The sequence below is a fragment of the Chlorocebus sabaeus genome, chromosome 7, assembly GCF_047675955.1.
Source record: "Chlorocebus sabaeus isolate Y175 chromosome 7, mChlSab1.0.hap1, whole genome shotgun sequence".
NCBI lineage: Eukaryota > Metazoa > Chordata > Mammalia > Primates > Cercopithecidae > Chlorocebus > Chlorocebus sabaeus.
Window position 1 is genome coordinate 92,766,718 of NC_132910.1, and position 23,013 is coordinate 92,789,730.

The 23,013-nt window shown below is 34.2% G+C and overlaps 1 protein-coding gene across 5 annotated transcripts in view; it reads left to right on the forward strand.

Annotated features, from left to right (window-relative positions):
- The window catches only part of IL15 (interleukin 15), a 96,534-nt gene extending 85,878 nt beyond the window's left edge, over nucleotides 1–10,656 (forward strand). For 3 of the 5 annotated variants that reach the window (XM_007999862.3, XM_007999863.3, XM_037985799.2), the window contains exons 5-8: nucleotides 1,017–1,101; nucleotides 5,485–5,529; nucleotides 7,367–7,504; nucleotides 10,245–10,656. In XM_007999862.3, the coding sequence (XP_007998053.1) occupies nucleotides 1,017–1,101; nucleotides 5,485–5,529; nucleotides 7,367–7,504; nucleotides 10,245–10,355 (379 nt within the window). In that variant the 3' untranslated portion in view covers nucleotides 10,356–10,656. 5 annotated transcript variants of the gene reach the window in all.
- Nucleotides 10,657–23,013: the final 12,357 nt, after the last annotated feature.

A 23,013-nucleotide genomic window follows, 5' to 3' on the forward strand; every position in this document is an offset into this window, starting at 1 on the left:
TATCTGTCCCTGACACTGACTCCTCCTAACCCTTGATCCTTATCCTAGTTCAGTTGAAAACATTTCTTTCTTTATTTAAGCCTTTTGTTGTTTCCTTCTAATAAAATTCATATGTTTCCATGACTATTAACTTTTTTCTTCTCTCTTAGATGCAGCTAATATACCCAGTTGGCCCAAAGCACCTAATCTATAGTTATATAATCTGACTCTCAGTTCAGTTTTACTCTACTAATGCCTTCATGGTATTGGGAACCATAGATTTGTGCAGGTAATTCTTCATCATAAGACAGATTAGTGTTGACTATCATGCTTCTGTGTAAGATCCATCAGGAAGTGAGGGATTATTTTTCCTCAAGCTGTAAGAATCATTCCAATGTTACTTGGTCAGTATAAGTGTATTTTGTCTGGATATTAAATTTTAATTTTTATGAAATTTATGAAAGTGAGTAAGTATATGGTCATTCAGCCTACACTGGGATGAAGTCTGTAATGTTTATGGAGAAAGCTGCTGCAAGCATAGTAAGAGCATGAGCAACATGAAAGAGGCATGTTTAATGTTTTGTAAAAAAACATTTACTGTCAAAATCATTACGTGAAAATAATTATTACTTATTTTAAGAATTTTACCTATTTATTAGACTTCAAAGTCTCAGTAAATCTCTACGTAAAGGAAACTAGTAATTCATTCAAAATCATTTACTGAGCCTTGCCACACATCTGGCACTGTTTCTATTTCATTGTGATAAATTGAGCCAGTTTATTTATAAAGTATGCCTACAATTAGGCTTTTCTCTAATCAGGTTGGTGAAGCCTCAAGTTATCATAAAATGTCAAAGTTGTACTATATGCTTAATGTTTATGTTCAGCTACAAGGCTGTTGAATGCACAGAGGCAAGGATAACACTGATTTTTTTCACTGGTCAGAATAAAAAAATTATTGATTACTCTTTTGCTTATAGTATTCATCAAGATGAATAGGCTCCTTCAAAATGCTTTGCTCATGGTTTTTCTTTCAGCTGTTTCAGTGCAGGGCTCCCTAAAACAGAAGCCAACTGGGTGAATGTAATAAGTGATTTGAAAAAAATTGAAGATCTTATTCAAGTGAGTACTCATTTTTCCATATAATGCCTGGTAGAACTGCTATGGAGTTTGTTTCTCTCTGTGTTTTTCTATCTGTCTTAAAGAAACCACACTTGAAACAATAAGATTTTTGTAGAAATTTATGATCTTATAAAGCTCAAAAAGAAATCTTTTCCTTACTGTTTTATAATCTAATTATCTTTAAATCTTAATTTATAAGCAGCCCAGCCTGATGAGTTCTAGTCTGTACAGGTGAGGTATTATCTTCCTGTATCTGGAGAAGCCAGATATCTTGGTGACACCTGCAGGGAGAATGGTTTGACCCAGAGAAGAGCTGTTGTTGTTTGTGGACTAAAGGCCCTCTTCTCCCACCTTGAGAAAATAGATTGCCTGACCTAAGGAAGTGCTTCCTGCCATAGAAGGTAATATCAGCTTCAGTGGAAGTCTCAATGGCACCAAGCATACCAAAATAGAACCACAAAGTTCTGAAAACTAAATTGTCATTGGATTCACAGCATTAAAAAGTAGGTTAGAACTTGCATGCTAAATCCAAACAGGCTGACTGCATGCTAAAATAGAAGATTTAAATAGGACCAGAGTGTCCTAACATAATAGACATGAAACCAAGATACAATTGAAAATCACCCATTGTACCAAGAAATAGGAAAGTTACAACTTGAAAGAGAAAATATAGTCAACAGACTACAAAATTGAACGGGATCAGATGTTGGAATTCTCTGACATGGATTTGAAAGCAGACATGATATAAAGTGCTTCAAAAACCAATTACAAATGCCCTTGAAGCAAATGAAAAACTAAATGCCTTAACAAAGAAATAGAAGATATGAAAGGAACCATATAGAAATTATAGAACTGAAAATACAACTGAAATATAAAGCAAACTGTAAAGGCTCATTAGCAGAATGAATAACAGAGGAATGATAGTTAATTTGACAACAGAATACTAGAGAGACAATTGACTTAAAAAAAAGAAAAAGCATCACTGATCTTGAGAACAGTGACAGAAGATCCAGCATTCCTGTGGTTAGTATCATAGGAGAGTATGAGAATACACCAAGTAAAAGAGAGAGACTGGCTGAGTTGATAACAAAACACCACTCACCTATACTATCTATAAGCAGTTTAGTTCTGGTACAATGACATACATTGGTTGAAATTTTAAAAGACAGAAAAAGATATACCATACTATAATGGGTTGAATAGTGTCCCCCCAAATTTCACATCTACTTGGAACCGTAAAATGTGATCTTATTTCAAAATAATATCTTTGCAAATATAATTAATGAAATTAAGGTGAGATCATACTAGAGTGGGGTGGGCCCTAAATCCAGTGACTAGTGTCTTTATTGGAAAAGGAAAGGACACAGAGGAACTCACTGGGAAGAAAGCTATGTGAAGACATAGAGGAAGAGATCAGAGTGATGCCCCTATAAGCCAAGGAAGGCCAGGGATTGCCAGGATCCACCAGAACCTTGGGAAAGTCAAGAAAGGATTCTTCTCTAGACCCCTCAGAAGGAACATGGCCCTACCAACATCTTGACTTTGGACTTCCGGTCTCCAGAACTGTAAATGAATAAATTTCTGTTGTTTTAAACCACCCACCTTGTGGTAGTTTATTACAGCAGCTCTAGACTGATACACATGCATACCTTAATTATAAAAAGCAGAAGTGGCTAGATTAACATCAAATAAAGTAGACTTCACAGAAAATAAGGTTACTAGAATCCAGAGGGACACTACATAATGATAAAAAACAAATCCATGAGGAAAACATAATGTTCTTAAATGTATACACATCAAACGACAAAGCCTCAAACTTTGTGAAGCCAAAAATAATAGGGCTAAAAGAGAAACAGACAAATCCACAATTATTCTTGAGAATTTCACCACCTCCTCCTCTGTAACTAATGGAAGTACTAGACAGAAAATCAGCAAGGGCATAAAAATACAACATAACCAACCAACAGGATCTAATTTAACACATAGACCACTACACCCAACAACAGCAGAATATACTTTCTTTTATCAAGACTGAATATATACTGAGCCAAAAAAGAAACTTTAAAAATTTTTTCAGAACTTAAATCATGCAGAATTTGTTCTCAAACCACAGTGGAATCAAACCAGAAATCAGGAAATTAAATACAATGGGCAAATCTCCAAATGCTTGTAAATTAAATACTATACCTCTGTATAATACATGGGTCAAAGAGTAAATCTCAAAGGATATTCATAATACATACAATGAAAAAAATGAAATGCAGCATATCAAGGTATATGCGATGCAGCTAAAGCAATACTGACAGGGACATTTTTTAAAATCAAATGAATACATGAGAAGAAAAGGAGAATTATCAAATCAAAAATCTATGTTACCACTTCAAGAAACTAGAAGAAGTAGAGCAAAACAAATTCAATACAAGCAGAACAAAGAAAATATTTAAATGTAAGAGCCAAAATTAATGAAATTGAAATCAAGAAAACAATAGAAAAAAGTAATGAAACATAAAACTGGTTATTTGGAAAATCAGTACAATTAATCTTTAATAAGACTGACAGAAATAAAAAGAGAGAAGACACAGATCTCAGGAATGAAATGTGAGGCTGTCACTACAGAATCTGCAGTCATTAGAAGGATAATAAGAAAAACTATGAACAGTTTTATGCTCACGGATCTGACAACTTAGAGGAAACGGACTAGTTCTTCAGAAACCACAAACTACCAAAACATGTGAAGATGAAATGGACAATCCAAGCACTCCTGTAATCACTATATACATTGAATTCATCATACACAAGCTCCCAAAAAGGGATCTCCAAGCCTGCTGGTTACACTGAAACATTCTATCAAATATTTAGAGAAGCACTAACAACAATTGTACAGTTTCTTCTAGAAAATAGAAGAGGAAGGAGCATTTTCCACTTGATTTTAGGAGGGCAGTATTGCTCTGATGCTAAAACCAAATAGAGACATTACTAAAAAAGACAACTACAAACAAAACATGCATTTGCCTTACAGTCCAACAATTGTACTCTTAGACATTCATCCTCAATAAATGAAAACTTATGTGCACACAAAAATATGTACATGAATGTTCATAGAGATTTTTTCGTGACTGCCCAAAACTGGAAACAAATGTGCTTTAGTTGTAAAAACTGTGGCATATCATGTCAGGGAATACTACAGAGTAATAAAAAGGAACAAACTAGTGATACCCACAAGGTGGGTGGATCTCCAGGGTATTATGATGAGTGAAAAAAGCCAATCTTCATAAAGAAACTGGGGTACATTTATAAAACAGAATATTATCCATTGATAAAAAGAAATAAGCTATCAGGCCATGAAAATAAATGGAGAAACCTTCAAAGCCATATTGTTAAGTGAAAGATGGGGATGCCAATCTGAAAAGGCTTCACACTATATGATCCCAACTATGACATTTTGAAAAAGGCAAAGCTATGGAGACAATAAAAAGATCAGTGGTTGCCAGGGGTTCGGAGGGAGGGAGAAATGGCTAGGCAGAGCACAGGCTACTTTTAAAGCAGTGAAAATGTTAATATATGATGATGGGTGGCATTATACATTTGTCAAAACCTGTAGAACATACAACACAAATAACGAGCTCTAATATTCTATATAGCTAAGATCATAATAGTGACTCACCGATTATAACAAACACACCACACTAATGCAAGATATTAGCAATAGGGAAACTGGGGTGGAGGACAAAGGGGTGTATAAGTCTTTGTACTTTCTGCTAGTTTTTCTGTAAACCTAAATGACTCAAAAATGTCTATCAATTCTTTTAAAAGCTAATTTCAGAAGGTTATATACGATATGAGTCCCTTTACGTAACATTCTTGAAATGACAAAATTATAGGAATGGAGAGCAGAGAAGTGCTTGCCAGAATTTAGAGAGATTGGGTGATGATGAGGTATGTATAGGGAGAAAGGTGACTTTGGTTATGAAAGAATAGCAGGATAATCCTTGTGGTGATGGAACTATTTTGTGTCTTAACTGTGGTGGTGGTGATGTGAATCTATGCAAGTGATAAAATTCAATAAAACTTCACACATACGCATGCACACACGCTGTGGCACATAAAACTTGTGAAATCTGAACAAGGTGACTGCATTGTATTAATGTCAATTTTCTGATTGTAATTCTGTACTGTGGTTATAGAAGATATTACCACTGGGGGAAGCTTGTTGAAGAGTACACAAGATCTCTCTGTATTTACTCTTACAGTTTCATATGAATTTTAAATTATCTCAAAATAAATAAAAGAATTAAAAACAATTTAATGTTTTCAGTAGGTTGTGCTCATAATATTTAAAGCAGGGCATAGTTTTTAATATTGTCTAATTTTGTTTCCTTCCAGTCTATGCATATTGATGCTACTTTATATACAGAAAGTGATGTTCACGTGAGTATACTTTTTTCAAAATTGCTATTTGTCTCGTCATCAAAGTTTTTAAAAGTATATTTTTGTAACAACTAAAATATGTGTAGTTTTAAAATCTAACTTTTGGTGTGTTTCTATAATATATGATGAATGAGTTTTATTAGTGATTGTTGAGATGGGACTTGGGGGCAGATAGCTACATAAACGCTATTTTTGTAATGGTGCCAAATCAAAATATTAAAAAAGTCTTTTCCCTCAATGTCAAACAAGATACATTATACGTTTTTGTGGTGCAGTTGCATCATGATGCAATTAGATGCAAACATCAGATTAACTTATTCAATTTAAGAGTAGCCAACATATCAGTTATTTCCAATGCTGTAATGTATCACCATCTGCAATATTTTCCATAAATTGCTTAAAGTCGTCCATGTTCTGCATTTCACATGGTTCTCTACATTTGTCAGAAAAAGATTCTGACCAATTATTCTTTATGTGAGAAAAGAAACATAACCCATGAAACGTACTAGAATTGAAAAGTGATTTTGAACTTGTTTCATTAATACATTGACATTTACTAAGGCATGTAGGATTTGTCATTTTGGTGGTGGTCCTTCCCTTCGGGATTGTTACTAAAACCAAGAAATGAATCCCCAACTTCACTTCAGGGAAAACAAACTCTATGTCCCTCTCCATTATTCTTCAATTGGAACTTCTCTTACATAGATGACTTTCTAAGCATTGGAAAGAAACCATAGCCAGAAACTAGAAAAAAGAGATATTCACCAACCAATTGGGTCATGCTGCTGCCCAAAGAAATTGTCTCCCTCCTCTGGCTTCAGCATGTATTGTTTTTCTCTGCATTTTTTGTAAAATGGAAAGTAGTCAATTAACCACCAAATTCAGCATCCTGAGATTGCTTTTTTGCAATAAGATAACTTTGCAACCCATGGGTTATAGAAACAACCTTAGACTGAAGTTTAGATTTTAAAACTGACTCCACCACTTTTTACTTGTGTTACCTTGGAAATTACTAAACATTTCTGAAGTTCAGTTTTATTATTGCTGATACGGTGACAGTATTTGTCTTTCAATCCTAAGCAGTGACGGTAAGGGTTAAGGAATATTACCAGTGCTGGGCACATGGGTGTATTTCTTCATTTTTTCATCCATTCAGTAAGCATTTGTGGAGTGCCTGCAGGCTCCCAGGCACTGTGCAAGGTATTGAGAACACAAAGTTGAATAATGGTCAAATCCCTAGATATTCCTTGTTTCCTTTCTTTAAGTTCTTGTTAAAGTAAATGTTGTGGAAAACATATTTTTGTGGCACCTAAGAGCCTTTTCTGATTTGGCCAGCCTGTGAGTGGACATTAGTCCTGCTTTGATTTTTCTAATAAATTTCTTGGAATTGCTTCTCTCCCTCTGGAACTTTGGAAATTGAAAGAATAGTATAATTAGCAGCTACCACTATTTAAAGTGTTAACAACATGATTTGATTCTAAAACTTCTTACAAATGCACTGTCTATATTGATATTTTCAGAGTCTAAGGCCAGTATTGTTACCCTTTCCACAGGGGAAATGTGCTCAGTGAGAAAAACTGGCCACTATTTCTACATTTTCTAGTTTCATGTTCTGTACAATATTGCCATCCTTCTTGATTGTGTTTTATTGGTTTGTTTTGGTTTTTATTTTAAAGCCAAAAGAAAAAAAATTAAACTGCCTCCTATGTAAAATTTCTTAAGGATATTGTGTATCTTTATAAAATATTTGGATTAACTTTTTGAAAATCAAAATTACATCAGTATGAAAATTAATAATCACAAAAAATTAATTGTTCTTTATAACTTTTATTTTTAGCCCAGTTGCAAGGTAACAGCAATGAAGTGCTTTCTCTTGGAGTTGCAAGTTATTTCACATGAGTCCGGAGATACAGATATTCATGATACAGTAGAAAATCTTATCATCCTAGCAAACAACATCTTGTCTTCTAATGGGGTGAGTTTTCCAACAGTTGCTCAGAGTTGCATCTTATGTTTTGGGCCTGATTTGGAGAAGTCATTCATGGACAAGCAGATCCTCCTAAGGGGCACTTAGGAGAAGGAGTCCTTTTCCAGTGGAATGGCATCCAAAAGTGGCACCAACTCCAGCATGCACACAATGCTAAACTGTTCAATGATTTATTCAGTAGACAAACATTTACAGAATCATGCCAGGTAGTGTGCTTCAGTGCTAGAATTATAGTTGCAAACCAGACAGACAGGTCACTGACCTCAAAGTGTTTATTGTCAGGTGCAGTGGATAGACATTAATCTAATTACATATTCAAGTGTCTAACATCAATAATAGTAACTCACATTTATTGAGTTATTACAGTGTGGCAGACACTGTGCTTTGAGCTTTAAATTGTTAATTCATTTAATCCTCATGACAAATCTGTGAGATAGTTATCTTTATTTCTATTTGAATGATGAAGAAATTGTAGCACTGAGAGCTTGGATCACTTGCTCCAGTTTATACAGCTAGTAAAATGAGGAGCCACAATTCTTACCTGAGCAGTCTGTCTGCAGAGTCTGTTATCTTATGAGAAGATAAATGCTTTAAAAGGATAACAATGAAAATATTAATAATTTCAGTATAATCTGGGACATTCCAGGCAACTTGAGCAGTCGAGGGTTCCAGGAGAGCAAATTCTAGGTACTCATATGATAGGCTGGGGCATCAGCTGTGCAAAGGCCCTGAAGTGCAAAGAATTATGACTTTCATGGCAAAACACCAGTGGCCAAAGCAAGGTAGAGAGAAAGCAGTTTTGTAACAAAGAGGCATAATCAAATTAGTTCATTTCATAAATACTTTTTAGCCCTCAGGAGACAGTATGAAAAATACCCATAATCTCTGCTGTTAAAGAGGGAGGAAACAGAAAGAAACCAACCACTCAGCAAATGAGTAATAAGTTAGTTATTTATGAAGTCCAGTGGTGAAAAAGAAGGTAGGGTAGGGGGACTGGGGCTCCAGTTAGGGTAGGTTGAACTAATAAGCTGCCATTTGACAAAGATGTGAGGGAATGAGCCTTAAGGGTATCTAGGGACATATGTTCAGGCAGACACAACTGAAAGTGCAAAGACCCTGAACTTGTGTGGGTGGACACCTTGACTTTTCTCTAAAAATACAATGCTGCTTTATGTCTTTGCTTCAGTGTCACCTTCTCAGTGATTTACCTGTTTACAATTGCAATCCCTTCCCTATTTGAGCACTCCCTGTCCCCTTGTCTGCAGGTCCCATATCTGGAATACGATATATTTTATGTAATGGGTATTGTCTGTTTTTCCCTATGAGAATGTCAGCTTAAAAGGGACAAGTGTTTTTGTTTTTTATTAGTACTATATCCAAATTCCCAGAACAGTGTCTCATATATATTAAATACTTTATATATGTATGAAATGAATTGATTAAGGTTTATAATACTCTTATGATGTTATCTGTATCTTATTGGTGGAGTGAGCCATGCAACAGATAACTCATGGCGAAATAAATGATGAGCTCTTTAATGTGAATGTTGATAGTCACCCTCATCATGGCAGAGTGTGGTATACATGCTGGAATGCGTGGGCAGGACTGCGCAGTCAGAAGACCTGGATGTGAAGAATTTCAGTTGATTATGTCAGTTGAGATGAGTCAATACCTCTGTCTTCCTAGCTGACATGATTATTTTCAGGATCAAATAGGACAGCATTATATGAAACATGACAGTGCTTGGCATAGAGGATGTGCTTGATAAATGTTAGTGATGCTGAATTCCAAATAGTTAATGGATATAAAATCTAATTTTTATTTTTGCTGGCACAGTCTTCATGGGTTCAGATGATCTCTAAAAAGTTTATTCTTAATTGCTACATTTGGAACATTCTAGTTATCCATAAAACTGTGTTTGAATTACAACAATTTGTGGTATTCACCTAAATGGCTCAATTCAACCAGTGGGTGATTACAGTGCATCAGGCCCTGTGCTGAATGCTAGGGAAACAAACGTACCGGCTTTGCCCTTCTGGTAGAGAGCTTAGAGAATAGTATTATAGTATACAAAGAGTAAAACTTCATAATATGAATAGAATACATGAGATGTTGTGAGAGAGGTCTAAATAAGAGGTTCTGAGATGTAAAGATGGGACATTGGGTCCAGCCCTGGGAACCCAGGGGTTCAGAGAAGCCCCCCTGAAAGAGTATCTGAATAATCTTAAGTGTGAGTAGCAGCAGCTAAAATACGAAAGAATGTAACAGAGAGAAAAGCAAAGGCAGAGAGGCATCTAATAGTAAGCTGTGCACGGCAAGGAAAGCCAGATGCTCACTCAGTGTTCCTAGAGCATAGCATTGAGGCATGGGGTATATGTGAAATAAATAGGTAAGAAACAGCTCATGAAGAGCCTGTGTGCTATGCAGAGAGGCATGGTCTTTATGCTAGAAGCAGATGATAGGAAACCATTGAAGGGCTCAAAGCAGGAACTCCATGGTCTGACTTATTTTTCTCAATGTCCTTAACCCATTAGTGGAAAAATAAACATATATCAAATCTCCCAGTTCTCTTTTCTCATAATTCTTCCTAGTATGCTATTTATTTGCTAAAGTTTTCATATCTCAAGACCTCACCATATGGTTCAAGCGATATGATATTCCCATTCCCATGAATGTATATTTAATTTAATTATAAATTGCCAATTTAATCTTTCTTTATATTTTGCAGAATATAACAGAATCTGGATGCAAAGAATGTGAGGAACTAGAGGAAAAAAATATTAAAGAATTTTTGCAGAGTTTTGTACATATTGTCCAAATGTTCATCAACACTTCTTGATTGCAGCTGATTCTTTCTAAAGTGTTTCTGTTACTAACGAACATCACTCTGCTGCTTAGACATAACAAAACACTCAGCATTTCAAATGTGCTGTCAAAACAAGTTTTTCTGTCAAGAAGATGATCAGACTTTGGATCAGATGAACTCTTAGAAATGAAGGCAGAAAAATATCATTGAGTAATATAGTGACTATGAACTTCTCTCAGACTTACTTTACTCATTTGTTTTTAATTTATTATGGAAATTGTACATATTTGTGGAATAATGTAAAATGTTGAATAAAAACGTGTGCAAGTGTTGTTATTTGAAGTCGCACTGATATTTTACCTATTATCGCAAAATAGCATTTGTTTAAGGGTCAAATTATGTAGTGGTGGGGATGGGTACCAATGCTGCAGGTCAACAGCTATGTTGGTATGCTCCTGCCGGTGTGGAACCACTGACTACTGGCTCTTATTGACTTCCTTACTAAGCATTGCAAACAGAGGAAGAATTTGCTCTCAATAAGAAAAAGAAGAACTATACGTGAATCCTCTTCTTTACACTGTAATTTAGTTATTGATCTATAAAGCAACTGTTATGAAATAAAGAAATTGCAATAACCGGCATATAATGTCCATCAGTAAATCTTGGTGGTGGTGGCAATAATAAACTTCTACTGATAGGCAGAATGGTGTGCAAGCTTGTCCAACCCATGGATTGCAGGCCATATGCGGCCCAGGACAACTTTGAATGTGGCCCAACACAAATTCATAAATTTCATTTTTAGCTCATCAGCTGTCATTAGTGGTAGTATATTTAAAGTGTAGCCCAAGACAATTCTTCTTATTCCAATGTGGCCCAGGGAAATCAAAAGATTGGATGCACCTGATATAGAAAACTAATAGTGACAGTGTTTATATTTCATGCCTTCCCAAATACAGGTATTTTATTTTCACATTCTTTTTGCCATGTTTGTATAATTTTTAAAAAGCCCTGTTGATTTGTTGGAGCCATTGTTATCTGACAGAAAATAATTGTTTATATTTTTTGGACTACTCTGTCTAAAATTAGCAAGCTCTCTTCTAATGGAACTATAATAAAGATGGAATATTTTTGTTTTATTATACATTTATTTCATCTTAATTCAATTCTAGTAATACTCACTGAGTGACTGTGGGATGGGAAATTATCTCTTAAGAATTCGATTTCTCTCCATTCCACAGTAAAAACTGGTTCTCTGTTGAAACATTCTTCTATCACCCCAGTGCCCGCTCCATGTACATGGGTCTTACTGCTCTAGTCCAATGGTGCTTATAAATACCTTCGGAGAAAGTTTAGAAGAAATCTGTATCCTGTTTGACTTTCAATAATCATGTATTGGCTCTCAGCTTCTTACCTAATCTCAGTCTAGAAAAAATAGTATTTGGCAGCCACTCTTAAAAGTCTTGGATTGTGGAAGTTTATTTATTTTTTTATTTCAATTGAGATAATATTTTTAATATACCTGTATTTTTGTTTTGCTTTATGTATCTTTTTTCTATTAGGGAGAGGAGGAAAAGTGTACCATTTTCATCTCTAAGTTTCCAGTTCAGTCTTTAGGGGAATGTTAGTCTTCCTGAGATGGGGGAAGGAAAATCATAATGCCAGTCACGTTACAAATAATATTTTATAGTGATCAATAGTTCATTTTGGTTACATAGGCATACATGTGGGCTTAAAACTTGGAATTCACTAGGGCTCAAAATTAAAATTCTTACATTAGTTACTCGATATGGATCACTTCAGTTGATCTTAGAAAACTCAAAGCATAGATCTGCAACTACTTTAAAATACTATTAGTTAACTGAAGAAACAATATAATATTGTAAAACAATCTAAATTTTATTTTTCATGCTTATATTCTTTACAAAATCAGTCTTTCCTTTGGATTCAAAATCTGCCTGTTTGAACTATCTTCCTTAGTTAACCAACCCAATGTCATGTGCCTAGAGGATACTGTGTTTATGTCTCATTTACTTCCTTAAATGCTGAAAACATCTTCCATATGGAACATATAATAAAGGAAGCACAGAAACATATACTTAGAAACTCAAATAGTAAAGATAAGCATAACAATATGACATACAGTCCAAAGTTATATTGATGAATTTTGTTTTTATCTTTTCTTAATTTCGGGAAAGAAAAAGACATATGAAAGAATATTATCTCTACATTCTCCCTGACAATGAACAAAAGGGCTAGAAGGCAGAGGACATGGAAATGTAAACAGAACCAATATATAATTGTTGAGCCCAGGCCAGGCACGGTGGCTCACACCTGTAATCCCAGCACTTTGGGAGGCCAAGACGGGTGGATCACGAGGTCAGGAGATTGAGATCATCCTGACTGACACAGTGTAACCTCGTCTGTACTAAAAGTACAAAAAACTAGCCAGGTGTGGTGGCGGGGGCCTGTAGTCCCAGCTACTGGGGATGCTGAGGCAGGAGAATGGCATGAACCTGGAAGGCGGAGCTTGCAGTAAGCCGAGATCAGGCCACTGCACTCCAGCCTGGGGGACACAGCGAGACTCCGTCTCAAAATGAAATGAAATGAAATGAAATGAAATGAAATAAAATAAAATAAAATAATTGCTGAGCCCAGAGAATTTTAAAACTTAATCACAAAGCTAGTATTATATACTCTCATTTTTTTATCTTAGAAGAGTAAGTCACAGAATTACTTTCCTTCTTTTGCTACTGTTGTTGTGAGAGGGGATCACGTGTTTTGATGTGCTACTGTTTATGGCCATCAAATTCAATAACTCATAAGGTCAACCAACATATACAATACGAAAATCAAGTAGTGTGGTTGTTCCCTCCCTTCTCCCCCAACTTAGCACAAAAATACTAGAGAATGCATTTTAGTTCCTTCATCTGTGCTATGACAGGCTTAGCTTAAGCTCTTTGCATTCCTTGTGAGCCATGGTTAATGTATGCATGCCATATATAAATATTTTGCACAGAGAATATCTCATTTCCATAGAGGTTTGGTTCAATGTTTCTGAATGTGTCTAATGACTGAATTGTGTCCTTAGTAAGAAATTGATTATGCAAGGTAAACTTTAGCTTAATTAAACAGTATCCTAATTGTAATTGTATAATCTATCAGATGACATACAGAAGAAAAATTAATGAATTATTAATAAAGGCTAATTATTTTATTCTATATTTTACTTCTTCAATCCTGTACTTCAAAATGACAATTAGAGGAACTGAAGAGGAAATTGTTAGACAAGTAGAATTGAAAATTCTACATGTAATTTATACAAAGGTGTCAACACTTTCAGAATATTGTCATCAGAGAATCCAGGGTCACCCAACAGGTTATTTGTCTTCATTGTCATCATCACTTTTTTTATTAACAAATTCTCTCCTTTAGTCATACTGAAAGCATCTTTCTTGAAAACCTACTGTATGTGAACATTATGTTAGATGCTACAGTTCTAGCTGTGAATAGAAAGCCATAGTCTCAGCCCTCACAGAGATTTCATTTCAGCAGAAGAGCCATATTATCAAACTAATAACTTGAGAACTTATTCACTTACCATCATTTCTAATGAACACCACCAGAAGAACATATAATGGGAGGATCTGGTTCATTCAAGGAATCAGAATTTCTTTGAGAAAGTGATATCTGAGGTCAACTGTGAATTATGATTAGGACTTATCTGGGGTGAAGCGGGAAGAGTCCATCAGCAAAACAGCCTACCAAAACCTTCCATCAGGAAGGATCATGGCATTTTCATAGAGTGGAAGGAATGACAGTACAGCAAGGCTAAATGAAAGAACTAAAAGAGGAAGCTGATAAGAAAAGTATCAACTGGTTAGGCTCTAGTAAGAATTTGCTATCTGAACAAAAGAAATGAGATTTACTCTGACATGCATAAAACATACAGAATGTATTATTCTACTGTCAAGAAAAGAGGTGAAGTCAAAATTCCCTTACCACTAAATCCCAAGTTAATAAAACAATTTCTAATAACAACATCTTACATGGGCCTCATCATCACACTCATTTAATGAATTATTTTCAACTTAATGGACATAAACTTCAGCAAGTAATTACCTGCTCACTGTCCAAAACAACAAGCCTTTTAGTAGTGTATATAATTTGAGAGGCTGAAGTCAGGACAATTAACGTATGAATCCATAATTGGGGAGGAGAGCTGAGGAAGATGATGGAATAGCTCCCTTCAGGGATTGCCTCTGTCCACAGAGGGATCAATTTGAACAACTATCCATACATGAAAGTACCTTCAAAATGGCTAACGAAACCAGGTGAGAGATTACAGTGCCTGATTATAGCATAATAAGAAGAAAAGATGCATCAAAGAGAGTAGAAAGAATGATTTTATATTATTTGCATTACCCACACACCCTCACCAATCCTAGGCACATAGCACAGAGAGATACCATCTGCTTGTGAGAAAGAGAAAGAAACGAGCATATAATTTTTCACTGATACCTAATATCAGAGTCAATCCAAACAAGACTATCCCAATACATACTATAATCAAACTGTTAAAGAGCAAAGACAAAGAGAGGATCCTGAAATCAAGAGAAAAGGAACAAATAACATGTAAAGAAGTTTCAGTACACCTAGCAGCAGACTTCTCAGCATAAAACTTACAGGTCAGGAAGAAGTGGGATGATTCAAAATACTGAAAGAAAAAATATTATTAACCAAGAATATTGTACCCAGAAAAGCTGCCCTTCGGAAATGAAGACAATATAAAAACTCCCAACCAAAGAAAAACTAAATGAGTTCATCACCACCAGACCTGTCTTACAAGAAATGATAAAATGAATTCATCAAGCTGAAAGAAAAGGGTATTAATGAGTAACACAAAAGTATCTGAAAGTATAAAACTTACTGGTAAAAGTAAGTATGCAGTCAAATTTAGCATACTCTAATACTATCTATAATGGTGGTGTGCAAATCATTTATATCTGTAGTATGAAGGTTAAAAGCTAAAAGTAGTAAAAATAATAGCTACAATATTAACTAAGGGATATGGAATATAAAAAGATGTAAACTGTAACATCAAAAATTCAAAATAAAAGGGGATGGAGTGAAAGTGTAGAGTTTTGTGTGTGCGTGTGATCAAAGGTAAGTTGTTAGCTTAAAATAACCTTCATAAGATTTTTGGTCAACCTTTTGGGAACCACAAGACAAAAACCCATAACAGAGAAATTAAAAATGGAATTAAAGGAATCAAAACATACTACTAGCAAAAAAAAATCACTTAATCACAAAGAAAGATAGTAAGAGAGGAAGAAAAGATCTACAAAAAGAAAGGCAATTAACAAAATGGAAATAATAAGTCCTAACCCAATAATTAGTCCTAATAATAAGTCCTAACTCAATAATTACCTTGAATGTGAATTGATTCAATTCTACAACCAAAAGACACAGAATGGATAAATGATACAAAACCAAAACCAATTATATGCTACCTAAAAGAGATTCACTTCACCTATAAGGACACACAGTGAAGAGATCTAAAAACATATTCTTCACAAATGGAAACTAAAAGAAAGTAAAAGTTACTTACATCAGATAAAATAGACATTAAGACAAAAACCGTAAAAAGTGCCAAGAAAGTCACTATATAATGATAAAGGATTCAACAAGAGGATACAACAATTATAAATATATATGCACCCAACATCAGAGCAGCTAAATATATAAAGCAAATATTAATAGTTTTGAAGGAAGAGATAGATTACAATACAACAATAATAAGGAACTTCACTTTCAGCGCAGATGGAGCATCCAGACAGAAAATCCAAAAGGAAACATTGAATTTAGACTACACTCTAGACCAACTGGACCTATCAGACATAAAAAAGAACATCCTACCCAACAGTTGTAGAATACACCTTCTTCTCAACGGAACATAGAACATTCTCCAAAATAGATTAGATAATATGTTAGGCCATAAAACAAGTCTTGTCAAATTTAACAAGGTTGATATAATATCAAGTATCTTTTCTGATAACAATGGTATACAACAAGAAATCAATAATGAGAAATTTGCAAAATTTACAAATTCACAGAAATTAAACAACATGTTCTTGAATAACCAATGAGTCAATAAAAAGTTAAAAATTTCTTAAGACAAATATAAATGGAAACTTATGAGACACAGCAAAAACTTATGAGACACTTTTTATTGATAAAGAGTTTTTATCAATAAATATCAATATCAAAAGAGAGAAAGATTTCAAATAAACTATGTTGCACCTTAAGAAACTAGGGAAACAATAACTAACTCAAAATTACTCAAAAGAAGGAAATAATAGAGGAGAAATAAAAAATAATGGAAACTAGGAAAAAAAAACAGTAGAAAAGATGAATAAACAGTTGATTTTTTAAAAAGATAAGCAAATTCAACAAGCCTTTCACTAGACCAAACGAAAAAAGAGAGAACACTCAGAATCAGAGATGAAAAAGGAGGCATTACAACTGATACCACAGAAATAAAAAGGATCATAGGACATTATTGTGAACAATTACCAACAGATTGGGTAATCTAGAAGAAACGGATAAATTTTTGGACATATACCACCTAGCAAGATCATGTTATGAAGAAAGAAAATCTCAACAGATCAATAATGAGTAAGGAGATTGAAACACCCATTAAAAAGCCTCCCATAACAGAAAAGTCCACTCTTCCCTGCTGAATTCTGCCAAACATTGAAACAATAACTAACACCAATTCTTCCCAAACTCTTCAAAAAAATTGAAGAAGAGAGAATCCTTCCAAACTCATTTTATAAGGTAAACATTACCTTGATTCCAAAACCAGACAAAAACAGAACAACAACAACAACAACAAAAAACCGTAGGTCAATATCTCTGATGAATACAGATGCAAAATCCTCAACAGAACACCAGCACATTAAAAAGATTATTCATCATGATCAAGTAGGATTCATTCTAAGGATGAAAGGATGGTTCAACTTAAGCAAATCGAAAGACATGATACATCACATTAATGGAAATAAGGACAAAAACCATATGATTTCTATTGATGCAGAAAAAACATCTGACAAAATTCAACATTCCTTCACTTAAAAAAAAATCTCAAAAAATTAGATATTAAAGGAATGTACCACAACACAATAAACACCATATACAAAAAAAATCTACATCTAATATTACACTGAAAGGGGGAAGTTGAAATGTTTTTCTCTAAGGTTAGAAACAAGAAAAGGACTCCCGACCCACCTCTTCTATTCCACATAGTACTGGAAATTCTAGCCAGAGCAGTTAGGCCAGAGAAAGAGATAAAAGGGATAAAAGGCATCCAGATTGAAAAGGAAGAAGTTAAATTATCTATTCTTGTAGAAGGTGTAATTTTATATGTAGAGAACCCTAAAGACTCCACCAAAACACTATTACGACTAATAAACAAATTCAGTAAAATTGCATGATACAAAATCAACATGCAAAAACAATTAACATGTTTATACATGAAAGCAAACTATCTGAAAAAGAAACCAAGCAATCTCATTTATAATAGCTCAAAAGTAAAAATGAAATGCTTAGAAATATCTTAACCAAAGAAATGAAAGTGCTACACTAAAAGATAGAAAACATTGATGAAAGAAGTTGAAAAAGACAAAAATAAATGGAAAGATATCCCAGGTTCACGGAGTGGAAGAATTGATATAGTTAAATGTCTACACTATCCAAAGTGATCTACAGACTTAATGCAATGTCCATTGAAATAGAAATGTTATTCTTCACAGAAACAGAATTCCAAATTCATAAGGAATCCCAAAAGACCTTGAATAGCCAAAGAAGTCTTGTGCAAAAAGAACAAAGCTGGAGTCATTACTCTACCTGCCTTCAAAATTCACTAAAAAGCTATAATAGTACCAAATACAATAACCAATAACAGTACAGCTTTCTGACAGTACCAAAACAGCATGGTATAATTTTTAAAAAAAAGAAAAAACAGACACAGAAATTAATGGAACAGAAGAATCAAGATCAATAGTGCCACAAGCACACAATGGGCAAGGATGATTTCTTCAAAAAATGGTATTGAGAAAATGAATATCCACACGCAAAAAATAGACTTTTATCCCACATCACATCAAAAAACCAACTGAAAATGGATTACAGACTACAGACTTAAATGTGAGAACCAAAACTATGAAACTGCCAAAAGAAAATATAGAGTGAAAACTCCATGACATTTGGTCTGGGAAATTATTTTATTTTCTGGATATGATCTCAAAAAGGACAGGCAACAAAATGAAAAGTAGACAAATGGGATTTAAAAGCTGTACAGCAAAACAATCAACAGTTTGAGAACTCCTACATAATAGTAGAAATTATTTGCAAACTATATGTCTGATAAGGGAATAATACCCAAAATATATAGGAAACTCAACTCAATCGCAAGAAATCAAGTAACCCAATTAATAAATGAACAAAAGACCTGAACAGAGATCTAGTTCTTTTTTTTTTTTTTTTTTTTTTTTTTTTTATAGACAGAGTTTCATTCTTGTTGCCAAGGCTAGAGTGCAATGGCGTGATCTCAGCTCATGGCAACCTCCGCCTCCTGGGTTCAAGCGATTCCCCTGCTTCAGCCTCCTGAGTAGCTATGATTACAGGCATGCGCCACCATGCCCAACTAATTTTTGTACTTTTAGTAGAGATGGGTTTCCTCCATGCTGGTCAGGCTGGTCTCTGGTTCCTGACCTCAGCTGATCCTCCCACTTTGCCCTCTGAAAGTGCTGGGATTACAGGTGTGAGCCACTGTGCCCGGCCAGAGATCTGTTTCTTAAAGGAAGACATACAAATGACCAAGAGATATATGAAAAAAATGCTCAACATCACTAATCAAAATCTCAACGAGTTATACTCTCACATCTGTTAGAATGAGTATTATTTTTTTTAAAGTTAACAAAAGTTGCAAAGATGTAAAGAAAGGGGAACCCTGCCACTCTGTAGGTGAGAATGTAAATTAGTTATAACCATTATGTAAAACTTCATGGAGGTTTCTCAGAAAATTAAAAGTAGAACTACCTTTTGATACAACAATCCCATTGCTTTGAATATATACCCAAAGGAAATAAAATCAGTGAAAGAAATGTCTGCACTCTGATGTCTATCACAGCATTATTCATGATAGCCAAGATACGGAATCAGTCCATCAGCAGATGAACGGATAAACAAATGTGGTGTATATACAAAATGCAACATTATTTAGCCATAATAAAGAATTTCTTGTCATTCACTACAACATGGATGAACCTGGAAGACATTAGGTTAAGTGAAATAATCCAGGCACTTAAAGGCAAATACTGCATGATTTCACTCATATGTGGGATATTAATAAGTTGATCTCAGGAAATAGTGAATACAGCGGTGGTTACCAGAGGCTGGGGCATTTATGCAGGGAGGGAGGATTAGGGAGATGTTGGTCAAATGATATGTATTTATAGTTAGGTGGGAGGAATAATTTCAAGACATTTATTGTACCGTATGGTGACTATGGTTAATGGCAACATATTGTACTCTTGGCAAATGCTTAGAGAATGGATACTAGGTGTTCCCATCACAGAAATGATACACAAGTAAGGTAGTGTATTTGTTAATTACCTAGATTTTATCCATTCCACAATATATATGTATTTCAAAACATCATATTGTACACAATAAATACATAAAATTTAATATATCAATTTGAATAAATTTTTAAAAATAAATAAATCCAGCATTGAATTCTGAAGACTGACAGAATTTATCTGTCACCAAAATCTTAACATAGGGATGGCTTCTTGAAAAAAGGACTTTCTAGATTACTTTTCAGTAATAACAAGTTTTTTGTTTTTGTTTTGCTTTCTTAATTGACAAATAAAATTATATATATTTATCATGCACAACATGACATTCCAAAACACATCTATCAGAATGACCAAACCAAACCAACCAACATGTACATTTCCTCACGTAGTCATTGTGAGAACACATAAAATGTACTCTTTTATTATTTTTCAAGAATAAAATACAGCATTATGGTCTCCATGTTTTACGATCTATCCCTTGAATTTGTTTTTACTATTAATTGAAATTTTGCAAGCTTTGACCAACATCTCCCCAGTCTGCTCCCCCACCACTACCTTATCTCCTGTTGATCACCGTTTTACTTTCTATTTCTTAAGATCAACTTTTTTAGATTACATATATGAATGAGATCATGAAGTATTTGTTTTTACATGCCTGACTTATTTCACATAACATAATGTCTTCCAGGTTCACCCACGTTGTTGCAAATGACAAGATCTTCCCTTTTTATGGGTGAATAATGTTCCATTGTGTAGATATACCATATTTGCCTTATCCATTTCTCTGTTGATGGACTGTTAGGTTGATTCTATATCTTGGCTGTTATGAATAATACTGCAATAAACATAGGGGTGTAGATATTTCTTTGACATACTGAGTTCATTTCCTTTGACTATATATCCTCAAATGGGATGGCTGGATCATGTGGTAGTTCTATTTTTTCTTTTTGGCAGGAACCTCCAAAAAGTTTTCCATAATGGATATACTAATTTACTTTCTCACCAACAATGCATATTCCTTTTTCTCTGCATCCTCTCCAATTCTTGTTATCTTTTCTTTTTCATTATGGTTTAATTTGCATTTCTCTGAATATTAGTGATGTTGGACATTTTCTCATATATCTGTTGTACATTTATGTTTTCCTTTTAAAAATATCTATGCAGGTATTTGCCCATTTTATAATCAAGCTATTTGTTTACTTGCTATTGAGTTGTCTGAGTTTTTACATATTTTTCATATTACTTCCTTATCATATAAGTGGTTTGCAAATATTTCTTCTTTACTCTGGTGATTTTTTTTTTTTTTTTTTTTTTTTTTTAGAGCATGTCATCCAATTTGTGTATTTTTGCTTTTGTTGCTATTGGGATTATAGCCAGAAAATCATTGCCCAGACTGACAACATAGAGCTGTTATCCATTGGTTTTTTTGGTGGTAGTTTTATAACTTCAAGTTTTACATTTAAGTCTTTAATTGGTTTTGAGTTGATTTTCATATACAGTGTGAGAGTCTTCTGCATGTAGATATATGGTTTTCTCAACATGACTTATTGAAGAAATTGTCTTTTCTCCATTGTGTGTTCTTAACTCCTTTGTCAAAATTCAGTTAGTATAAATGTGTGGATTTATTTCTGGGCTCTTTACTTTGTTTCACTTGTATGTGTGTTTGTTTCCATACTAGTATCATATTGTTTTAATTACCATAGCTTTGTAGCATATTTTGAAGTCGGGTAATATGATGCCTTCAGCTTTATTCTTCTTGCTCAAGATTTCTTTGACTGAGATTTTCAGCGAAAACGTTTTGTATAAGGGGGGCTAATTATTCTCTGTGAGAAAAATGAGGTAGAGGAATGCACAGGAGCATGCTAGTGGTGCTCTGCTGAGTGACGACAGGGTACAGTTAAAATATGGGGAATGAATAAAGGCAAGGTAGGTGTGGCTGGGTAGAGAGAGAGAAAGATTTTGAGGCACAATTATGCTACATACAATCAGGGACTCAGAAAGTTAGGCTATACATTAGCTTAGAAGAGACAAAAGTTGATATGTTTAACGGGAGGATAAGAAAGAAGCAACATTTTTGAATAAGTGACAGCTAAGAGCCTACAGGTAAGGATAGAATGTCACTGTGTTGGTTGTGCTTGACAAGCACCATCTTTTCAAGAGTTTTAAAGATTATGATCATCAACCACATTCAGTTTTTAACAAAGGCAAAACCTTCAATGTGTCTATGAATTCTGCTAAGGACACACCATGTTGATGGTAATGACAATTGTCTTATACATTTATGATTCTTTAAAGTTCACAAAGTACTTTTATCTACATTATTTTAATCGGTAAGGGTTTCTGTCCCTCATGGGTAAAGACAAGAAGATATGCAAGTCCTGGAAAACCTTTTTATATATATCACTGACATATAAGAATAATAAAAGAAGACACTACCTGAAATTTTATCTGAGCTGAGCTGTATATTTTTCTATGCCTTATTGCCTTTTATATTTCTTTTCAAATGAGCATGAGCATAATACTTATGGTGGAAAATTATTTGTTGTTCAAGAAATCAAAATAAAGTTTATCATATATTTTTATTTCATATTTTAATTATTTTTTCTTCACACAATTATATACTGGTGTTTTGTTTGCTTTGCCCAGATGGCAAATGCACCATTAAGTTTATCCAGCCTGAATTAATTATCTTTTTATAGTAGAAGAAAATCCTTTCCTTTAGACAAGTAAGATGTTTGTGCTGTATTTATGAATAAATAAAGACAGCTTTTACACACAGCATTATTAATAGCAATGCTTTAAACAACTCATCTGAAAAGAAATCCACTCTTATCAATATAGTATAGGCTCTTGGTGTTCTAGATTTTATTAAATGAGTGAAAACCACAGACTTGTTATCCATGCTACAGCATAATAAGAAAAATATCATGCTTTCTATGAGACACTCAATTCAAAATAGCAAACATAAGGCAGTACTCTTTTAAATGCTTGTTGTCTTTGCTGGTCATTTTTTCCTGATTCTTCAATACTTCACACGTTAAAAATCTGGA